A 20,279-nucleotide genomic window follows, 5' to 3' on the forward strand; every position below is an offset into this window, starting at 1 on the left:
TGTGAACAAAACAGTTTTCGTTTAAACAAACAGATAATGATGTCAAACACTAAATGGCATGTCTCTCTGTTGTCCTGGAGCGCCTGGTAAACAACAACCTGCTCCAGCCGGAAGTGACGTTTTTAAGTCCCAGAGACATTGTGAAAGTGTTGCATGCTGGGTAAGGGACGGAGACTCCGAGGTACAGGGGGAGGACTGAGCGAATTCAAGCCGGTTGTTTTAACCTTCATTTATCTAGACTTAACTCAAGTACAGTAAATTCTGTAACCTCCCTTTCCCCACTTCTGATTGTGACGGATGTCAACTGCACCTGAACAACGAGAATGAACCTTCTTGGTCTGAAGGTAAGCTAAAATGTTTCTTTGTGTACTGTCAGCCTTGGCAGGGTAGATAGCTAGCCTGCGAGTTGCGTTAGCTAACGGAGGGGTAGCTAGGTTGCGAGCTGGATAGGGAGGGAGTAGCCTTTGGCGAAATCTGACCTGAAGAATCTCATTAAAAATGAAAGACAGCCTTCTCTGCTTGGAGTTTAGATTTCATTTCAGGACTGGCCTTATCCTAGTCTGCACTGACTTTCTTCAAACGTTGTCTGCCGTCATAAACTGACGCTAGTCCCTACATTTCCCATCCAGGTTAGGCCCTATTCTAAGACAGCTAGCGTTAGCTTGCTAGCCAGACTAAGTCGCACCTGCTTCCGCTTTTGTGTTTTTCATTGTTGATAGTTTTGAAAGGTTTAACAGAGCCAGTTTCCCATTTATCTACGATTTGAAAATGTTTCTTATATCACAGCGTTCACTTCGGTTTGCATGAACACTGCGAAATGATACCATATGACAGCTGTCACCGAATCGACATGAGCTGTAATATTACTGTAGCTCGACAGCAGGCTAGCTAGTTAGCTTAACAAGTCAGCCAGCTGACGAATACTATATAGACGTTGGGGTTTAAAATAAGAATTTAAGGGTTAACATGCTAACCAACCGGCTGACTTAACTTACGAACTAAGTTAGCTTCCAGGCTTGTTATGTTACTGGCTGGCGAACAAGCTAAGTTAGCTAAACACAGTTGTAGCAAGTGAATGCCAAGTCAGTAGCTTAGCTTTGATGCGACTCGGGAAAGGTACGAAGCTTCTACCGCCTAGGTGGCTAGCCTAAAAGAAAGCTAGCTAAAAATAAATCCACAATTTTGAATAATTTAAGACTTGAAGATAACACTACGGGATATATTTGATTTCATACAGCGTGTTCCTGTGCATAATAATGTATGCAAAGCTGCTATTTTGCATCGTCGTTTTACGGAAATGGCCAGAGTCTTTTTATATGAAACCGCTTGAAGCAATATAGAAATTTGCACGCTGAGTAATTTGAATAGCTTTGTAGGTAGCCTCGCCTATTTTGTGAAGTAGAGTCATGTCATGTTTTGCGTAATGAAAAGTAAAATAATATTGTTTGTTGATGATAGGGTACACTATTACCTTCCAGGTAAATGTGTATGTGTGTGGATATGGAAACAGGTGTTTGGGCTCGCCTTTTATCGAGATAAAAGAACCTTACGTGGTCACTTCTTTCATACGTGTGTTCATTTGCATTATTTAACACGGTCTTCTCAGTTGAAAGAAGGCAGTCGAAATTTTCAGAATTGAGTGAAAAAAGAATGTAGGCTTCAATTTACTGCGTGCTTACACTTTCGATAAACACAAAATGTGGGAAATCTTAAAACTTTCTGGAATTTTTACATTATTATGTATTATGTAAATAATGTATTTTGCTATTGTTTTAATTTGTTAACCGTCAGGGCTCACGTAGGGCAGTCTGCAAACAGCACTCACCGGGGTTCTTGTTTGCACATTGACTCCCCCAACTCGCGTTAGGCTAGGTTTTAACTCCTTGAGCCGCGACAAAGGACACACCTTAGCCGAGACAAAGGCATCCTTCTTCAATCTTGCATTTGCAAAGTGTTGCTTTGTAGAACTTCTTACAGGTTGCTGGTCTCGTAACATTACAGATTTGTGAACTGAAGTGTCATAGCCAGCCGTGCTGCTTTCCCATTGGATAACGCATTACCTGGCGGCTGTTGAAAGGTGGGTCGTTTTTGGCTTCCAGCCAGGTATAGCCGTAGAACAGGTGTTGGAAGTTAATGGAATTAACTTGCTGGAATAAAAGACTTTCAATAAACTCTGCACTTATAAATGCATGACAAACTAATTCTAATCCCATAATAATAATTTGTGTGCAAGGTCATAGTTGTAAACGGGTCGAAGCTATAACATTTATTGTTCTCCTGAAGCATGACAATTAGCTGACCTCTAACAGTGCAGTGTTTACACATTATTTTGGCAAGCACTTCTTTCCACTGTGGCTGGTGATAACACGCTGATGTCTGAATGGTGCCCACTATGCGCTCACGTTTGACTAATTCTCTGTGTTGGCAGTAAGCGTCAGTGTTTAAAGCTCTTTGGGGACAGCCGTATCGAGATACGATCGTATTTACTACTGTACACCGCTCTGGATAAGAGTGTCCGCTAAGTGTCTGTAGTGTAATGTAATGTAATGTAATGATCTGTGTCTGGTTTTGCATCTGCTTGTGAAGATACCAAGACGCACGAGGAATTCAATGGTCGCTGAAAAGGCCTCTTCCACTCCTGCTCGCTTTGTGTGGATGTGGAAAACGCCGTGTGAAACAGGGAGGGATCTCCTGTACGGCACTGTGTGGCAGGAGGGTGGTGGTAGGTCCAGGCCGTGCGGGGGAAACGTGATCGCAGAGAGCGTAAGGAGGGTTTTTGCATTTGGCAGTCGCACGTGGTGATTGGCAGAAACGCGGCACGAGCCGCTCCAGCAATTACGGCGCCTGTTGTCGGCCAGCGGTAAACAGGAAGCGAGGAGAAAGTTCAGCTGTGACACTCGCCCCACACCCCCACACCCCCACACCCCCCCCTGCATCTGGGCTTTCGCCGCTTGATAGCTCCTCCGCTTCGCTGAGGAAAAAGGGAACGCCACATTGATTGTTCACCGACCTCATTTCCTCCCACAGTCCCCTGCTCCGCTCCTGGCGAACATGGCCCCCGTCTCCAGGTGTTGCCACTCCAGCGCTGCACCAGCCCCATTATCACTTAATTACTCTCTAATGGAAAACGATCCGTCCGGTCCCCGGCTCTGAGGGGCTCAGGGCTTTTAATTTGAGCTTTGATCACATACAGAAGGTAGTTTAATTTTGGGGACCCCTATTCTTTTTTTGGTGTGCAAAAAGTGGGTTTGTGGCTGGCCTGGAGTTCGGTCACGTGTGCACCTTAATTATTATATATATTAGTTATGCCTAATTATGTGTCTGAGACTGGCTTCTCCAGAACAACAGCCCCCAGGCCCACTGAGCAGCACAATTCTTAGTCATTTCACCTCAGTCACACACCTGACCGTTTTGTGCAAAAAAAGTAAGCGCAAGGCACCGCCCCCAAAAACCCACCTTTTGGTAGAACACGGTGTAACATTCCGGGGTTCTTCAGAAAGCGGGGTTCATTAATAAAGGTCCCCTCTCCTGTTCCTGGATCAGCTCGGTTAGCCATTTGTCAGCTCGGTAGAAAATAAAAGGTCACCTCCGGAATGTCGGCTCGGTGTGTGTGTGTGTGTGTGTGTGTGTGTTTTAAAAGGTCTCGTCGAGATTGATTTGTCTTAACGACCCTCACAGGGTGTGGGTTTTATTCCTCTCTCCGGGTCTTGCCTGCCCCTCTTCACTTTTAGCGTTGACATGTTTTATTATTTTTTTGTTCTTCTCCATCGTAGTCATTATTGCTGGGTCGTACCAGGATACAGGACGTTTCTGGACTCGATGGCCTTCAGACGGCGCCTTGGCTGTGACACACAGGCGCGTAGCTTGGCTGCTAGTCATGGCCTACTCGTTCGCACCTCAACCCACTATTATCTTTTTTTTTCACCGCAGCAGAGAACACGACAGCCTGGGGTTCGCTTATGAAACGCATTGAGAATTTGCAAAAGCCCGCTACTTTTCAGACACAAGGTGTCTGTCTGGGTGGCAGTATAGTATAGCAGCGTTGGGAACCGGACTTGCAGCCGGGAGGTTGTGGGTTCCATTCCCGGCCGGCTCGTTGCCATTGCACCCTTTGAGCAAGGTGCTTAACCTGCATTACTACAGTAAATATCCAGCTGTACAAATGGATTGTATGTGTAAAAAAAAAAAAAAAAAAGTTTACGTCATTCAAATCATTCTGCAGAAGGCTGTCTGCTGACTGCCTGAGAGTAAATCTTCCAGCTCGGGTTCTGCTGCAGGTCAGAAGGTCCGAAGTGCTTTCAGACAGCGGTTCCGGTGCTTTAAATCCCAGGGCCTCCTGTTATATTCCGGGTGAAAGCAGAATAGTAGCCACGGCCGCCGGCTGCTCTGTGGTGTTAAAGATGTTCATTTTGGTATCGTTTTGCCGTATGCGGTGTATGGTTTGATTGGTTCTAGATTAATGTGGTGTGCGGTTTGATTGGCTCCAGATCAATGCGGTCTGCTGTTTGATTGGTTCTTGATTCATGCGGTCCGATGTTTGATTGGCTCTAGATTAATGTGGTGTGCAGTTTGATTGGCTCTAGATTAATGTGGTGTACGGTTATCTTTAGTGTTGAATAATGTGGTGCGTGGATTAATTGATTCTAGATTAATGTGGTGTGCGGTTTGATTGGCTCTAGATTAACGTAAGCGTCAGATTTTATCTGAAGGTCCTGACTCATGTTGCGGAACTGGTTCAATCCTGAAGTTCCTGTTTCTGTAGCTGGCCGCGCACACTAGTGCCACCAGAAGTGGAGCAATGAGTTGCTTCGCTCAACTTCCTGGACCTTATCATGTGACTTATAAGTTTGGACTGCTAGAATTGCTCTCTTAGAAATGTTATGAGCTTTGAGTACAGTACAGAGCTGTGGTTTTTGAATTTGTTCCTTTGATCCTGTTTGGCTTTGACAGTCCTGTGCAGATTTGATCTGAAACGAAAGTCCAGCCATCATCTGGTATTTTCTGTGATATGCGATAACTGAGAAACCAGTTCAAAAGCATCATGTAACAAGGCTAAGCTAAAGGAAGTAGCCTGCTCAGGTAATTGGTATGCTGGGCTGCTGCTGAACCATAGCCAGTATTCTGTTTCACTTCCTTTCAAACCAACTACATACATAGGCTTCCTACTTTACATGGGTCATTTAAATAATGGCATTTAGATCATTCCCTCGTTTGTACGAAATGATCTAATTTTTAATCATTCATAAAAAAAAGCCTTTAAATCCCGTAGCCAATCAGAGAGTGTGGAAGGACACGATTCAGGCTTTTAACAGTAAACATATATTTTCATATTTAAGCGTTTCATTGCATCACAGTGCACAAGCCGCCCTATTGGTGGCTTGGGCAGTGAGTGTGGGGGTCGTAGGTCACGGAGTGCGGTTTGACTGACGCGCGTCTCGTTCCCCCGCAGGTGTGAGCGCGAGGCCGGGAGAGACCGCCGCGGGACCATGGAGCCCGACGTGATCCGCATGTACTCCTCCTCCCCGCCCCCGCTGGACGACGGCGCCGAGGACGACGACGACGACTTCGGCGACTTCGGGGCCTTCTCGGGCGTGCCGTCCAGCGTCAGCTTCACCGAGTTCGACACGCCGCCCGTCTTCGGGCCGGCCCAGACGGCCACGGCGGCCGACACCTCGCCCCCCAGCCCCTTCGCCGAGCTGGGCCCGGGGCCCGCCGGCAGGGGCCCCTCGGGGGGCTTCCCTGCGTTTCCCGCCTCCGACCCCCAGGGGGCAGACTCGAGCGGCGGCCCGGAAGGCCGACCCGCCGTGAAAACGGTCAGCGGCGAGGAGCTGAAAAGGCCGGCGGACCACGCCCCGCGCGGCGCTCACTCGAACTCGTCCGAACCCGAGCCGGGCGGCGGTCGGACCAAGGCCGACGCCCACAGCTGCAACGGCGGCTTCGCCGTGGACGAGGTTCTCACTAACGGCTTCGTGGCCTTCGACGGAGAGGACGGGCCCTCCTGCCCGTCCCCCGATCACCCCGCGAACAAAGGGACCGCCCCCTCCACGCCGGACTCCTCCCCTCCCAACACCGAGGACGAGTTTGAGGACTTTTCCGCCTTTGGCGGTGCCGGCGCGCCTAGAGACGCTGGGTCGGAGCGGGCCGCGGGCGGGGAGCGGGCAGACGAAGGGAAGCGATTGGCCGACGGTGTCGGCGACGAGCGGTCGGACCCGGGGGAGGCGGAGTCTGTCGCGGAGGAGAACGGCGTCAGAGACTCTCACTCCCCGCGGCCCGACGCCGCTGACGTCCCCGCGGTCGTCACGGAGACCCTTAGCAACGGGGACAGGGGCTCCCTCTCGGACGAGGAGACTGAGCGGAGGGACGCGGACTCTTTTAGCGAGCGGACCCCGGACCCCGCGGAGGTATCAGAGCAGAGCGGGGCGCCAGTCATCCAGAACGGGAACGGGCGGGTAGAGGAGGAGGAGGGGGGGAGGAGGAGAGGAGGGGAGGATGGAGGGGGAGATGGAGGGGAGGGGAGGGGGAGGGGGAGGGGGAGGGGGTGGAGGAGAGGGAGGAGGAGGGGGATAGGGAGGGGGTGGAGGAGAGGGAGGAGGAGGGGGAGAGGGAGCAGGAGGGGGAGGAGTCAGGCGGGTGCGATGGAGAGACGGGGTCTACAGGCTATGATGACGGGGTTTCGGGCGGGAAGGGGGCGGAGAACGAGGTGGGCGTGTCGGTCAGCGAGAGCTTCGCGTCCTTCTGCCAGGCGGTGTCCCCCGATGGGACGGAGGATTTCGGGGACTTCAGCGTGCCGGGCCTCGCCCCTTCGGCGTGTCCCGAGGAGGAGACGCTCACGCCCGCCGACCCCAGCTGGCCCACGGAGGAGGAGGAGGAGGATTTCGGCGACTTTGGCGACGCCAGCTCCGTCAGCGGTCCGGGTTTCGCCGACTTTGACCGGACTGAGTCTGAGCAGCCCGCCGAGTCGGCAGATTCGGCCAGGGACTCCGGGGAGGACGAGGGCGACTTTGGGGACTTCAGCGCCCCGCAGGAGGACGGGGCGGGCGAGGGATCGGTCGGCGCGGAGGGGTTCGCGGAGTTCCCCGGCAGCGACAGCTTCGCGGACTTCAGCGTGGCCCCCGCGGGCGCCGGTCCCCACTCGGGTCCCGCGTCCGGGTGGAGCGCCTTCGAGGACCAGGACGCGGGCGCGGACGAGGACTCCTCCTCCTGGGCCGCGTTCGGGGAGGAGCAGGGCGCCGCCCCTTCAGAGGGCCAGGCACGGCTTCAGGACAGCGCGCCCATCACAGCGCCCCCTGCTGACGGCTCCCAGACCTGCAGGAGAGACAGCCTGTCGGTAAGTGTGTGCGAGCGCTCCGCGTTTCGGAATGCGTGGGACCCGGCGGCGTGCGGTGTGTTTGCGCGGTGAGCACTCCGCTCTGACGCGGCAGCCTGAATTACCCACGCTCCAGCGCCTCCTCCCGCCAGCACTCCCCTTGGAATGTGAACCAACGGGACGCCCCGCCCTGAATAAACAAGCGCAGGTCGTCCCTAACGTCTCTAATCCGGGCTGGAGCCGGAATGAGCCCCCGCGGCCCCTCCCCCGCCCCGCCCGCCCCGCCCCGCCCAGCCCGAGCGTGACGGAGCCTCCTGTAGGGAGACCTGCTGACAGGAAAGCTCAGCCGGTTCTGCAGTGTTCGTGTTTTTCACGAGCTCGATCAGACTTTGGACTGAAAGGACCCTGCCCCCCGTCTCTGTTTCTCCACATTTCTCTCAGATGTGGAGAGCCTGACTCTCACTGATGATATGAAGTGTTCTGAGTCATGTCATTGTTTTTTAAAATTACTCCATGTTCAAGTCAGTTTGCTCATTATCCGTCCATATTTCTGACCAATAGGGACGTGTCCTCTTCCGTTTCCTCGCAGTTGCCCACGGTGATGGGCCCTTTGAAGTCCAGCTGAATCGTAGCGACCGCATGAATCGGTTTCTGGGTTTCTCTAATGGTGGGCGATTAGGAGTCTGAAGCCTGCTCAAAGCCATTGATTTATTCCTTTAAAGGTATCAGAGTTTTTTTTCCCCCCATTTGAAACCGGTGGAGTGGTTTCTCTTGCTCAGGCAGAGCGGTGTCCTGACTTCGCATCCCTAGACCTCACGGTCGAGGTTATCGCACGCGCCGTAGCTAAAGGGAGAGCCCGCCCCCCTGACAGCGATTGGGGGCATTAGCGCTTGGAGATAATCGACTGAAAAGGGCCTTTTTTTTTTTTTTACCGTGGCTGAATTTTGATGAAAAAGGGAGCCAAGAGAAGAGAGAGAAACGCCAAGCGTCTGTGTTGTGTGCCAGCCCCGGGGGATTGTGGGACATTCACCTGTCAGCACTCTCCCTCCCATTGTTAGGCGGTGCTCGCCTCTCTCGCAGCTCATTGGCTCCCGCCCCTGTCTAGTTCGTTCGCAACGGCCGCTATAAATAGCGGGGAAGCGCGATCGCTGTGTTCCTGCTAGTGTTCCAGACGGCGCAGACGTTTAATGCGTCTCCGTTCTCCAATGCGCCGGCTCCCAGACTAGCGCTTTTATCCAAAGCGCTTTACAGTTGATGCCTCTCATTCGCCAGAGCAGTTAGGGGTTAGGCGTATTGCTCAAGGACACTTCGACATGCCCAGGGTGGGGTTTGAACCGGCAACCCTCCGACTGCCAGACAATCGGTCTTACCTCCTGAGCTATGTCGCCCCCTTTCCCACTTTCTGGGAACTGGAGCTTGGAACAGAAGGAACCTGCAGTAGCGTTATAATAAAAGATGTAAGTCTGATACGGTGAGATGCACAGCACACACGATCCATCTTGTCATGAGACCCCAGCGGGGGGAGGTGTCCCACGGGTTGGGAGCCACAGCTGTCTGCGTTTGTTAATAATCAGCGGTCAAGAAGGATGTTTTGGGAATTCATGTTCAGGTGTATGTTAAAGATTCAGCATGAACCTGGCATACGCTGTTCAGCAAATGGAACGTTGCATTTATATAGCACCGTTCCAGACGCACAAAAAAGTGCTTCACAGCGATGAGTGGGAACTCACCTCACCCACCGCCAATGTGCAGCACCCACCTGGGTGATGCACGGCAGCCATTTTGCGCCAGAACGCTCTCCACACATCAGCGATTAACGCCGATGTGTTCGACGCAAATGACACACCAAAGGCGTAAGGGAGTTGTGTGATGTCATGAGAAGAACACGGCCTGCCTGCAGAACTGAGCCTGACGCACAGCCCCTGTCACACACAGCCCCTGTCACATGTAGAGTGCTTATATGGGTGAAAGGGCAGCTGGGGGCGGAAGGTTCCAGAAGCTGAGATGGTCCTGGGGTCCGTTGTACCCTGGGGACCCCGGGGAAACAAATCCTGTGTGAATGGAGCTTTTGTTCGTGGTTGCATGATGTGTGGATAAACTGGTTGTGTGTGTGGGTCCTAGGGCCATCTCGCTGTGTTTTTACAAATGGAAGAAGAGGAGGTTTTTTTTTTTTTTACTGCTTTCGTGTTTGCTTCATCTCAGAAACGGGAATCTTTATTTTTTTAGGTTTGTGTAGTTGGCGCCCCCTACTGGTTAAATCCGCAACAGCTTAATCACTTTATGTCCTGTGTGGAACCATACTGTAGTCATGGCAACAGACTCACAGTGAAGAGTATGTGCTGTGTGGTTTGGTCAGTTTTCTCCTTGGTTTCACGAGTATAACGAAACTGTTGTGCCCGCTATCTTTCAAAGCATAATTTACGGCCTGTAATTCAAGCAGATAATTCAGGGGTTATTTTTTTTTATAATAGTGAGTGTGTGTGTATGTGCATCTGCATATGCGTGCGTGTGTGTGTGTGCGTGTGCACGGGCGCATGCATGTTTGGCTCGTCTGCATTTCCCTCTCTTTCCCAGAATCCTCCTGGTGTGTGTGTGTCCATGTCGTGGGTGCTGGTCACCCACACAGGAGTTATTAATAAAGAGTAAACAGAGCTGTTCATCAGGGAGTCAGGTGAGGTGAGGACACCATAAACACGCCAGCAGCCCGCCATTCAGCCACGATCCTCAGGAGGAAAACAGACCTGTGGTGCTGGTCTCCTCACGCGCAGCCCCAGAGTGTGCGGGCGGGAAGCAGGCGGGAGTGTGGGAGAGGTGTGCGGCAGGTGTGAGAGAGCAGCCGGTGTTGTTGAAGAGCAGATGGAGGAACGGGAGCGGAGCAGCCGTGGGTGCTGCCCTCTGTGCCGGTGTGTTTAAAAAGCGCGGTTTAACCGGGATGCATTTGGATGGCTGGTTTTGGAAGGCGGGGCCCGTACCCGTTATCAGACCCCTGAGGGGCTGGGTTCGCTCAGCACCGCCAGACTGTCTCCGGTGCACCCGCGAACCATCCTCACGATCCTCCCTGCCAGCAGCCCAGGAGACCTTCTCCCCTTTCCGAGACCCCCACCTTCCCTTCCAGGACCCCCCTCTCTCATCCTGGGACCTTTTGGACCCCCTCTCCCCTCTCGTTGCAGCCGAAGTCCTGGCCTAATGTTCCAGTTTCCGCCGTGCTCCCGCAGGAAGTGGCTCCTGGCTGGTCTGTGTCTCGCTGTTCTCCTCCTGTCCCGGGCTCTGGGTCTGGCTCTGTGTTCTCTGTGAATTATTTACCGTTTCCCCCTCTCTCTCTCCCCTCTCGCCAGAGAGGCGTTTCGCTGTCGGCGCTGTTTGTTTCACGACAGACTGAAGCACAGTTGCGTTCTGGGTAATTCCTTAATTGCCTGCTCGTTTCGAGCGCTTCCTCTTTTGGTTCACTGTGAGAGGCTTTACATTTGTTACCGTTACGGTCTGAAATTCATGAATGAAAGAGATCGTCTGCACGCTATGGAATTCTCCCAAAATGAGTTTAACGGTACAACATGGAACTTAAATTGAAAATTTAAAAAGGTGTTTTGATATTTACCCCCCCCCAATATGTGTACAAATCCCGAGTGGGTCCATGGTGGGGAGGGGGGGTCACATGGTCCTCATCACTCTGGTTAGCCTCCCTAACAGATGGATTGGTTAGCTTAGCGCTGTGTTTGCGTTTGCAGCACGTTAGATGCCAACTTTGTGCCTGAAAAATGTTTCTCAGTTAAAGAATTGCATTGACAGCCCCCCCCGCCCCGTCTCTGCCCCCCCTCCAGGTGTCGCTGGCCTGCAGGCTGGAGCGGCTCTTCCACACCTCCTTCCCGGACACGCCCACCCCAGAGTATGGCGCGGAGGTGCTCACCCTGAGGGTCCTCCTGGACCCCCCGAGCCGGCCTGAGGAGGACGAGGAGGAGGCGGAGGAGGGAGGGGAGGCGGGGAAGGACACCCCTGCACCCCACGAGTGAGTCTGCCTCCGTTATTACCCTGAACAGGAGGCCTCTTTGTTAGCATAACAGCCGTAGCCCACTTTGTCAATGGGAAGTGGCCGCGGTCTGTGGTCATGGCGACTGTCGGGTCACGTGACCGCGCTGCGCTGTCGTTCGTGCAGGGACCTGGGCAGAGTGTGGCGGCAGCTGCTGGAGATCCATGATGCACTGGGGCTGAGGTACCAGTGGGGCGGTTCCCACAGCAACAAGGCCCTGCTATGCTCGCTGGGCATCGACACCCGCAACATCGTGAGTTATGACCCAGAGTATGACATATAACACCATTAACCACAACTGTGCTGTGCATACATAGCAACCATGATACATGTGTGTACATATAGGCATGCCTAAATTAGGAAATAAATAACAGTAATAATACATTACTGTCTGTACTGATTATTATGCATCACCATTTTATTTTCTGTCTGTCTCTTGCTCTCTCTCCCTCCCTCTCTCCCTCTCTCTCTCCCTCTCTCTCAGCTCTTCACAGGGCAGAAGAAGCAGCCGGTTATAGTGCCCATGTACGCAGCAAGCCTGGTGAGTGTGTGTGTGTGTGTGTGTGGAGAGTGTAGGGGTGTCAGGCTGTCAGTACCTGTAACGCATGTGCCAGCTCTTTCCCCAAGTTTCCACTGTCTGTGCACTTTCTCTCACACTCTCTCTTTCTCCCTCTTGTTCTTTTCTCTCTCTGTCCTCCCACACTTTTTCCCTCCCTCACACTTTCTCCTCTTCCCACTGTCCCACCCCTTTCTTCACACCCTCCCCCATCCTCCCCCACCTTTTCTCTCTCTCTCCGTCCTCCCTCGCTTTCTCCCTCCCTCACACTCTCTCTCTCTCCCTCCCTCACACTCTCTCTCTCTCTCTCTCCCGGGTGCGGTTTTTTGCAGGGCATGCTGGAGCCCACCAAAGAGCCGGTGAAGCCCATCTCCGCCGCGGAGAAGATCGCCTCCATAGCACAAGCCCCGCCCCCGCCGCTGCCGTCCCCGGAGATGAGCGAGATGAGCTCGCCGGACCCCGGCCAGGTGAGCGCGCCGCGGCAGCGGCGGCGTCTCTCTCTCGCGGCTCGGCGGATTGGGCCCCGCGCGTGTCCGTTAAACGCTAAGCGGCGCTCGCGTGTGTCCGTGCGCTGTACCGTATCTCACCTTAGCGGGCGAGGCAGAGGCTGTGCTTCAGGCCCAGTCTACACTGCTCGCACGAGGTGGCTTTGTGCATTTAATGGACCTGCAGTTTGGCGGATACCTTGCCTGGGTTTGGGCCTCACGCTTTTTTTGTTGTTGCTGTTTGTTCTCCCCCCCCCACCAGGAGGCGCTCCCGCCTGTCCAGTTTGACTGGAGCAGCAGTGGCCTTACGAACCCTCTCGATGGTACGTGCCTCTATGGTGGAGCCAGTCCCAGTCCCAGATGGGAGGGTCTGTGTCTCTGTAATTATATGTGCTCACTTATTCCTCAGGTAAAAGGTGTAACAAGGTGCCATCACCTGACAGAAAGCTGGGTTATCTCATTTCAGCCCCCGCATATTAGAGCACCATCTTTGTTCTCTGTGTGATGATCTTTGTTCCATTAAAGGGAAACGGAGCTGTGATACGCTAACGAACCTTACAGGAACTTCCGTTTTAATAACGGTGGCCTTCCCCGGTGTCATCACCGTTTTTACCATGGTTGGGATCGGCACCGCTTCCCGTTAATGATCTGAACCTAAACCACGAATGAACCCAAGGAACCGAATCACGTTATCTCTGTATGTGTGGAAATTCTCCTGCGACCGATTCTGTCTGGCAGCACTAACCGATTCTTTTGCTCTTTAGAGACGTTCTTCTCTTCCTCATTAACCATCGGTCAGCTCTTGTGTGTTCTCCTGTACTAATAAGAGAAGCTGCGTGTGTAAAATGCGTCTCTTTCCCCTGCTTCTTCCACGCGTAACCCCTCCCCCTGCCCCCCCCCCCCCTCTGCCCCCCACCCCCCACCCCCCGCCGTCTGTCCGCCCGCTGTTACACCCTCCAGCCAGCGGAGGCTCCTGTCTGCTCAACCTCGATTTCTTTGGACCTGTGGACGACTCTAGCTCTAGCAGCGCCACCTCTATCCCAGGTCAGCGAGCGTGTGGCCCCACCCACCCACTTCCTGTCTGCCACTTCCTGTTTTGCGGAAGGGCCCCCTGTCGGCCGTCGCTTCCTGTGACGCTGGCACGGCCTCCCCAGAGGATGAAGAACCCATCGCTGATTCTTCCTGACCGGGCATTAATCTGCACCTTTCATTTTTAACGTTGTATAAGGATACTCGACTGATTGGAAGTTTATCAAGTAATTAAACTGACCTGGGGAGGCTGTGGAGCTCACAGGAAGTGATGTCAGGGTCTGTCCTGTCTTAGCTGTCCTCTGTAGTCTAACACTGCGTGTTTTCGGATCGCCCGGTTGATGGAGTGACTTTTAACAGCAGGGGTGTCCCAATTAATGTGTCACGGGGTACAGTTTCAAATGAATGGAAATGCCATCACTCTTAAATAACCGAGTAAATTCCGTCCCCATAATTTAGGCCAGATTTGAATAGCTGGTTGCCTACGGCCACAAATCAATTGAGGCTCCACTCATTTGTGTGTCATTTAGCCTTTTGTCCAATCACAGTAGAGCTGAGTAGTTTATCAATCACACAGTGATCCATGAGGGTCTTCAAAGGTAGTCTGGTCAAACAGAAGCGCTATGATTGTATTGTGTGTGTAAGTATTGGACTAGGGTCCCTGGCGGCACAGTTTCATTTCTCTTCTTGATTCGTCTGATTAGAAAATCCATACGCCACCTTTCTCTGTGGAATAGTTTCCACCATTTTTTGTCTGAAGGCAGCCCGGTGTAGTTATTCTGAAGCAAAGGTCTTGAAATTTACGAACCAAAGCAAAGATGGAGTTTGTGCAGGGAGAGTGATTGAGTCATTCCTCAGGAAATGGGCTAGGATGTCAGGACTGTTCCTCAGAATCCCTTCATTTTTAACACACATACTCCTTACCTATCTGCTCCAGACAGCAAGTAGTTATTGTGAAATAAATGATCAATGATCATCCAAAATGGCCACCTTTTTACTGAGGCCTCATTTTCAGATGTTTCTCTGGGGGAAAAATAGGGATAAGAATCTCATTCTTTAAGATTACAAGGGCTACCAAAATAATTTATTCGAACCATAAAAACAAGTCCTCTATGTAAAATATAGGGTCTGCTTCAATTTAGTATATTTTTTGGCCACCAGAGTTCGCTGTTCTGGTTCAGTGTTCCAAAAGAACAGGAAATGGAATTATACTGGTTTTTTGGGAGACCGTAGACTCGCAGTTCTCAATTCAATCTGCAAACGCAGTCACCTATAAATGTTTAATTTTCAGGAAGATGTATCTGTAATGATCTCTCGCGCTTTCTCCTTTTACCGTCGCACCTGTGTGTTTCCCCTGGCATGGTGTGGTTCAGTGGAGTCTTTCGCTTGTCTGTCTGTGGCTGTCTGTCTTTGGAGCCCGGCAGCAGCACGGTGTGGGGCAGTGTGTTGGCATGACGTGGCGTGACATGGTGTGTGTGATGTGATGTGGCGTGGCGTAGTCTGAAGAGTCTGGCTGTAGATCAGCATGTTGGGTTATGGGTGCGGGTTTTGGCGTGGAGTGGGTTAAACGTGTGTGCTGGAGTGGGTAAGCAGGTGTGCTGGAGTGGGTAAGCAGGTGTGCTGGAGTGGGTAAGCAGGTGTGCTGGAGTGGGTAAGCAGGTGAGCTGGAGTGGGTAAGCAGGTGTGTTGGATTGGGTTAAACGGATGTGCTGGGAGTGGGTAAGCAGTGTGGTGGTGTAGGTATGCGGGTGTGCTGGAGTGGGTATGCGGGTGTGCTGGTGTAGGTAAACGGCTGTGCTGGAGTGGGTAAGTGGGTGTGCTGGAGTGAGTAAGTGGGTGTGTTGGAGTGGGTAAGTGGGTGTGTTGGATTGGGTAAGTGGGTGTGTTGGATTGGGTAAGTGGGTGTGCTAGAGCGGTTAAATGAGCGTGCTGTCTCTGACCGCTCCACTCTGGCCTGCCAAAGGTGTGGACCCGGAGCTCTACGAGCTGACCACCGCTAAGATGGACACCGGCAACACCGGCAGCCGCATCGCTGACGCCTTCGCCCGACTCATGTCCACCGTGGAGAAGACCAGCACCTCCACCAGGTCAGCGTCCCTCTCGGCATGCTCACGTTTGCAATGCATCCTGGGAAACGTAGTTCTAACAACATAACTGCTGTACGTCACTTTGATGCTGCATGTATAAATATGTATAATCCAAATGGTATCTGCTCTTCCTTGTATAAGGTCATCAGCTAAACAAATTAGGGTAATCTTTGCTGCAAATCCGGGCTGCCCAACCATGTCTGAGGAGATATACCATCCTGTAGGTTTTCACTCCTAAAAAAGCACCCCATTCAACAGCTGGAGTTCTTGTTGGGCTGCTAATTAGTGGACTCAGGGGTGCCAAATCATGGCTGAAATAAATTTACAGGATGGAAGATCTCCAAGAACAGGGTTGGGCAGCCCTGCAGTAAAAGCTTGTATAAAGTTTCTGTAGATTACTAATATTTTTGGCCCATATTCACCGAGTACATTTCCCCTGAATGGGTGTTTTGTCGGAGGTCCTGGGGCTGCTGTTAATGGAGACTTATGCACCACTTTTCCAGAGGCAAACACTGTCTTGCTCTGTGCATAGTTGTCATATAGTACACAAGCTGACCAGCTACGATAGAATACTCTCCACAGGAAAGTTCCACAGGGGACCACTAGGGGGAGCCAGACATTAGTGAATCTGGCAGTGTGCAGGGCTTGTGTGAGGGAACGGGGGAGGTGTTTGTTAATTCAGATGAGGTGGCTAGCTGGGTGAGATAAGGACATGCTGAACGCTGGAGGTTTGGGGAGGGGGGGGGGGGCGCAGGGGGGCCCGCTCTCGGGTCACGGTGGAATCTGTGATAGCTGGCAGAGGCAGGGAGGGAGAGAGGGAGGGAGGGAGGGAAGGAGGGGTGGAGCTGCCGTGTGGGAGGTCTGTGGGTAACAGCTGTTTCTGTCTTTTTCTCTTCCCTCACTCTGTCTCCCACCCTCTTTCTCTCTTTCTCTCCCCACCTATTACTCATTATGTCTTTCTCCATTTTCACACCCTCTCACTTTCTCTGCCCCTCTCCCTCCATCTCCCTCTTTCTCCCTCTACCTCTCTGGCCCTCCCTCTCCCTCCCTCCCTCCTCCCGGTACCCACAGGAAACCCAAGAAGGAGGAGAACCTGAGTGAGGAGGCAGCCAAGGTGATCGCTGGGCTCCCGGACCTCTCCTTCATGCAGGCCAAGGTGCTGATGTTCCCCACCACGCTGACCCCGCTGGGATGCTCCGCCCCCTCGCCCGACTGACACCCTGACCCCCCCACCGCCTCTTCCCACCTCCATCTCCCATCTGTTCAATCATTTTTTATCACTCTTTATTTTCCCTGTCTGATTCTGTTCTTTTTTTAAAATATAATATTATTTTAATGAAGTTTTTCATTCACCCGTTATCCTCTGAATGAAGAAGGGTAGGACAGACAACTGTGGAAGTGTCCGTCTGTCTGTCTGTCCGTAAACAAGCTCCGCACAGACGGTGTAATAACAGTGATTATGAAAAATAAAAGCATATATTTATTTATAGACCGAAGTCCTATGAAGTAAGTCTTGTTTATATTAGGGGAATTAATCTGTAAATAATCAGGGATGAGCAGTGCTTCAGTTTTTTTTTTTTTTTTTTTTGGAAGATTGTTACTTTTTTTTCTGTGCTGGGGGTGTAAATGTTCGTCATTGTGAGATAATGCCGGTTGAAGTCTTTTGCAAGGCACGAGTACAAAAACGTGAATTAGAGAAAATCTATAAATATCTACGACTTGAAACCAGCCTGCCTGCGAAATCCAGTGGAATGTTTCCTTGTGTTAATTGCCTTAGTTTTAAATTTCTCGTTTGTTTTACTCTCTGTAGATTTTACCCTAAACTTTATTTCTTCATGCGTACAAGTTCCATCTTTATTGTATAATTTTTTTTTTTGTTTAGTCTTGATTGTGGGTTTGATACGTAAGAAAAAGCAACCCAATGTGACTCTGAAAAACGCCTGTATTGGCACAGATAAATGTTTTTGTTTTATTCTTTTTTTTTGTTTTGTTCGGGAGGGAGGGAATTTACTACGGATCAAACCACTGACATTAGAGTGCTTTAGAAGTATTTACCTTTTGAAGGAGCTTAAGACGGTGATAATCAACTCAATCGCAAGGAACGAGGGACCAATATCCGCTTCCATGTTTCCGGTTACTTTTCGCTTCGTTGGCTGTGTCCACCTTTTGTTGTTCGTTTCTCCATGTTTTTCTCTTTCCCGTTTTACCACTGTAAACCTGTTTTAAGGAGGATTTTGCACATTGTAAAGATGAAATGGATGTAATCATAGTTCGCTGTGGCTTCAGACTGTGTACAGTACAACTATGGGCCGTAAAATGTATGGGAAAATTCCTATGGAAAAAGACAGTAGACTTGAAGAGCCTGTAAAAAGGTTAATATGCATGCCCTGGTTCTTTTCAGACTTTAGTGTGTAAATTTACTTTTAGTGTACACAAGAAATTAAAATAATTTAAGAGAAAAACATGACTGGCTGCTCTTGACTTTTCCCTGACCGATGGTGCACCGGAGTCCAATATGAGATCACCACATTCAGAGTCTATACGTGATCCGGATGCACAGATCCATAAATATTGGGACATGCTACAATTTCAATATTTTGCCGATGCTTTTGTCCAAAGCAACTTGCATAAGTTTAATTTTGCTTTGTATGTGAACTACTCTGCGGAATCAGCCATGATGGTCTATCCTTAGTCACCTAATCGCTCCCCTATCATAGGTGCACCAGTCTCCTGTCTTACTGATACACGAACCAAATGGCGTGCCTGTTACCTGGAAACCCTGCAATGAAGTAAATTAGGTTTTGTGAGATGCCATCTTCCACAGTCTCCAAGCCGGTTTAACATTCCGGAACATTTAAGGGCAGCCGGTAAATCAAATGTCTAATACTGTTCACGGTACAGTACATCCCTTTGTTTTTGGTTGCCGTGCAACGCTGCCGCTGTAGAAGGACGGTGAAAAAATCCCTTCCGTTTTGCTTCCGGTGTGGAAAACACTACCCCACCCCACCCCCCTGCAAACGAAGCTCCACCTCTCCTGTCAGCTTCCCCTCGGCTCGGCTGAAGGATATCGGCGTAATGCACGCGCCAGAAAGACACGGGCCCCGGTTTAAATATTCATGGGTAGGCTGGAGGTTTGAGCTCTCGAGTTGCAGCCCAGCAGAAGTAATGCTGGCAGAGTCGCCCGCTCTCTCCCCCCCTGGGGATACGAGGCTGTGCAAGGCTTTCCCTGCATCCTGAGAACTGTCTGGCGTACAGGCACGGAGTATAAAATAAAATCAAGGCTTCTGTGTGCTTGCGCATATATATTTATATATTGAGTATGTATTTCTGTGCGCACATGTGTACATACATATTTAATTCTCCGAAAAAGCTTTTTTTAAATTTATTTTTAAAACATCCACCAACACAACATCACGGGTTAGTCACTTGGGATTATAAAATTAACTTTATTTTTCTAGTTATGGTTTACTGTTTACTCTCCCATAAATTGTGGGACATGGATATGAATAAATATGTAGCTTATAAAATAATGGAAAATGGCATGAACACGTGCCGGAAACGGTTCCAAACATTCTTTTCGCATTGACCCACAGCGGTCGGGAAAATGCACGCGCCTTACTATTGTCACATGATCGATTCTGACTGCTGATGCGGTCTTTTGCAGAGGCACGATTGTCACGTCCCATTTCTGTTGGTTATCAGCCGTTGAATGGTGAGCAAAGAATATAGAAGTCTGTTTCAGAGGCCACGACAAACAGAGATAAGTCGGGAGCTGGCCTCTGGCACGTCGAGGGCAAGAACGTCAGTGTCAGAGGTGGCCAGTCGCTGCGGTGTGCACCTTACAACCATTTCGTTGGTACGAGTGTACGGACTTCTCGCAGTTCAGCCGAGGACAAAGGGCTTGTAAGCTCGACAGCGCCTCTGTCTGGGGCATACAAAGAACTATAGATGGATTTTTTTTGGAAGCGTAAAACAGGATTCCACAAGGGGAAAACGACGGGGCTTTTTAGCGTTTATGTGCAGTCGTGTGCCAACGTTGCTGAAAATCCACTGGAGAATGAAAAAAATATTTACATTTTTGTTGTACAAATAGGGACCCTAGCCCTGCTTTCACTCTTCGTAGACAGTCAAATTGAACTTAACACGAAAATAAGCCAAGTGCCAAAACCAGTCCTTTCAAACTGCCACATTTTTTTTTTACTACCTACATTTCATTTGCCAAAGGGGTTTTCCCCCAACTCGTGTGAAGAATGAACGCGATTGCTTATTTAATATACTCATTGCTTTCCGTTAAAAGGATGCTCGAACACAGCTGGGACTACAAGTAACAAGTTTTCAGTATGCAAATGTACGCGTTTAACCAGAGAGCAGTGCAGCTAGGCTAATACTGCAGCCAGGACACATGCTTTTCATCACGCTTCTCTATGGACAAAGCCTGGAGCCCGAGTGAGCCAGACCTTGGTATGCTGGTGCTAGCACTTAATACACAGCAGCTAGAGTCAGATCTTGGTATACTACTTTTATGAACCAAAAGGAATACGCAAAAGTGGGCTAACGGCTAGAAAAAATGGCTGTGGGTATTGAAGGCGGACCGATTGTGCCCCAACCTTCCTTCAAGCAACTAACATAAATACAACCAAAATCAAACCTTAACCATCCACTAAATTAAGCTAAAAGCAGAGAAATAGAGTACTTTAAAAAATAAATAATATAATATAATAGAAGCGGCACCACGATCACGTAAGCCCGCTGCAAAAAAAAAAAAAAAAAAAAAAAAAAAAAAAAAAGGAAT

General features: G+C 50.6%; 1 protein-coding gene across 1 annotated transcript; it reads left to right on the forward strand.

Moving 5' to 3' along the window:
* Positions 1–131: 131 nt before the first annotated feature.
* aftpha (aftiphilin a) lies at positions 132–17,951 on the forward strand. Its single transcript, XM_064325170.1, has 11 exons — positions 132–344; positions 5,450–6,466; positions 6,568–7,327; positions 11,125–11,309; positions 11,457–11,583; positions 11,815–11,871; positions 12,219–12,353; positions 12,634–12,694; positions 13,332–13,415; positions 15,364–15,487; positions 16,559–17,951. Exons 2-11 carry the CDS (start codon positions 5,487–5,489, stop codon positions 16,701–16,703), a joined length of 2,658 nt encoding a protein of 885 aa, XP_064181240.1. The 5' UTR covers positions 132–344; positions 5,450–5,486; the 3' UTR covers positions 16,704–17,951.
* The last annotated feature ends 2,328 nt before the right edge of the window (positions 17,952–20,279 follow it).

The sequence above is a fragment of the Anguilla rostrata genome, chromosome 2 (assembly GCF_018555375.3).
Source record: "Anguilla rostrata isolate EN2019 chromosome 2, ASM1855537v3, whole genome shotgun sequence".
Lineage (NCBI taxonomy): Eukaryota > Metazoa > Chordata > Actinopteri > Anguilliformes > Anguillidae > Anguilla > Anguilla rostrata.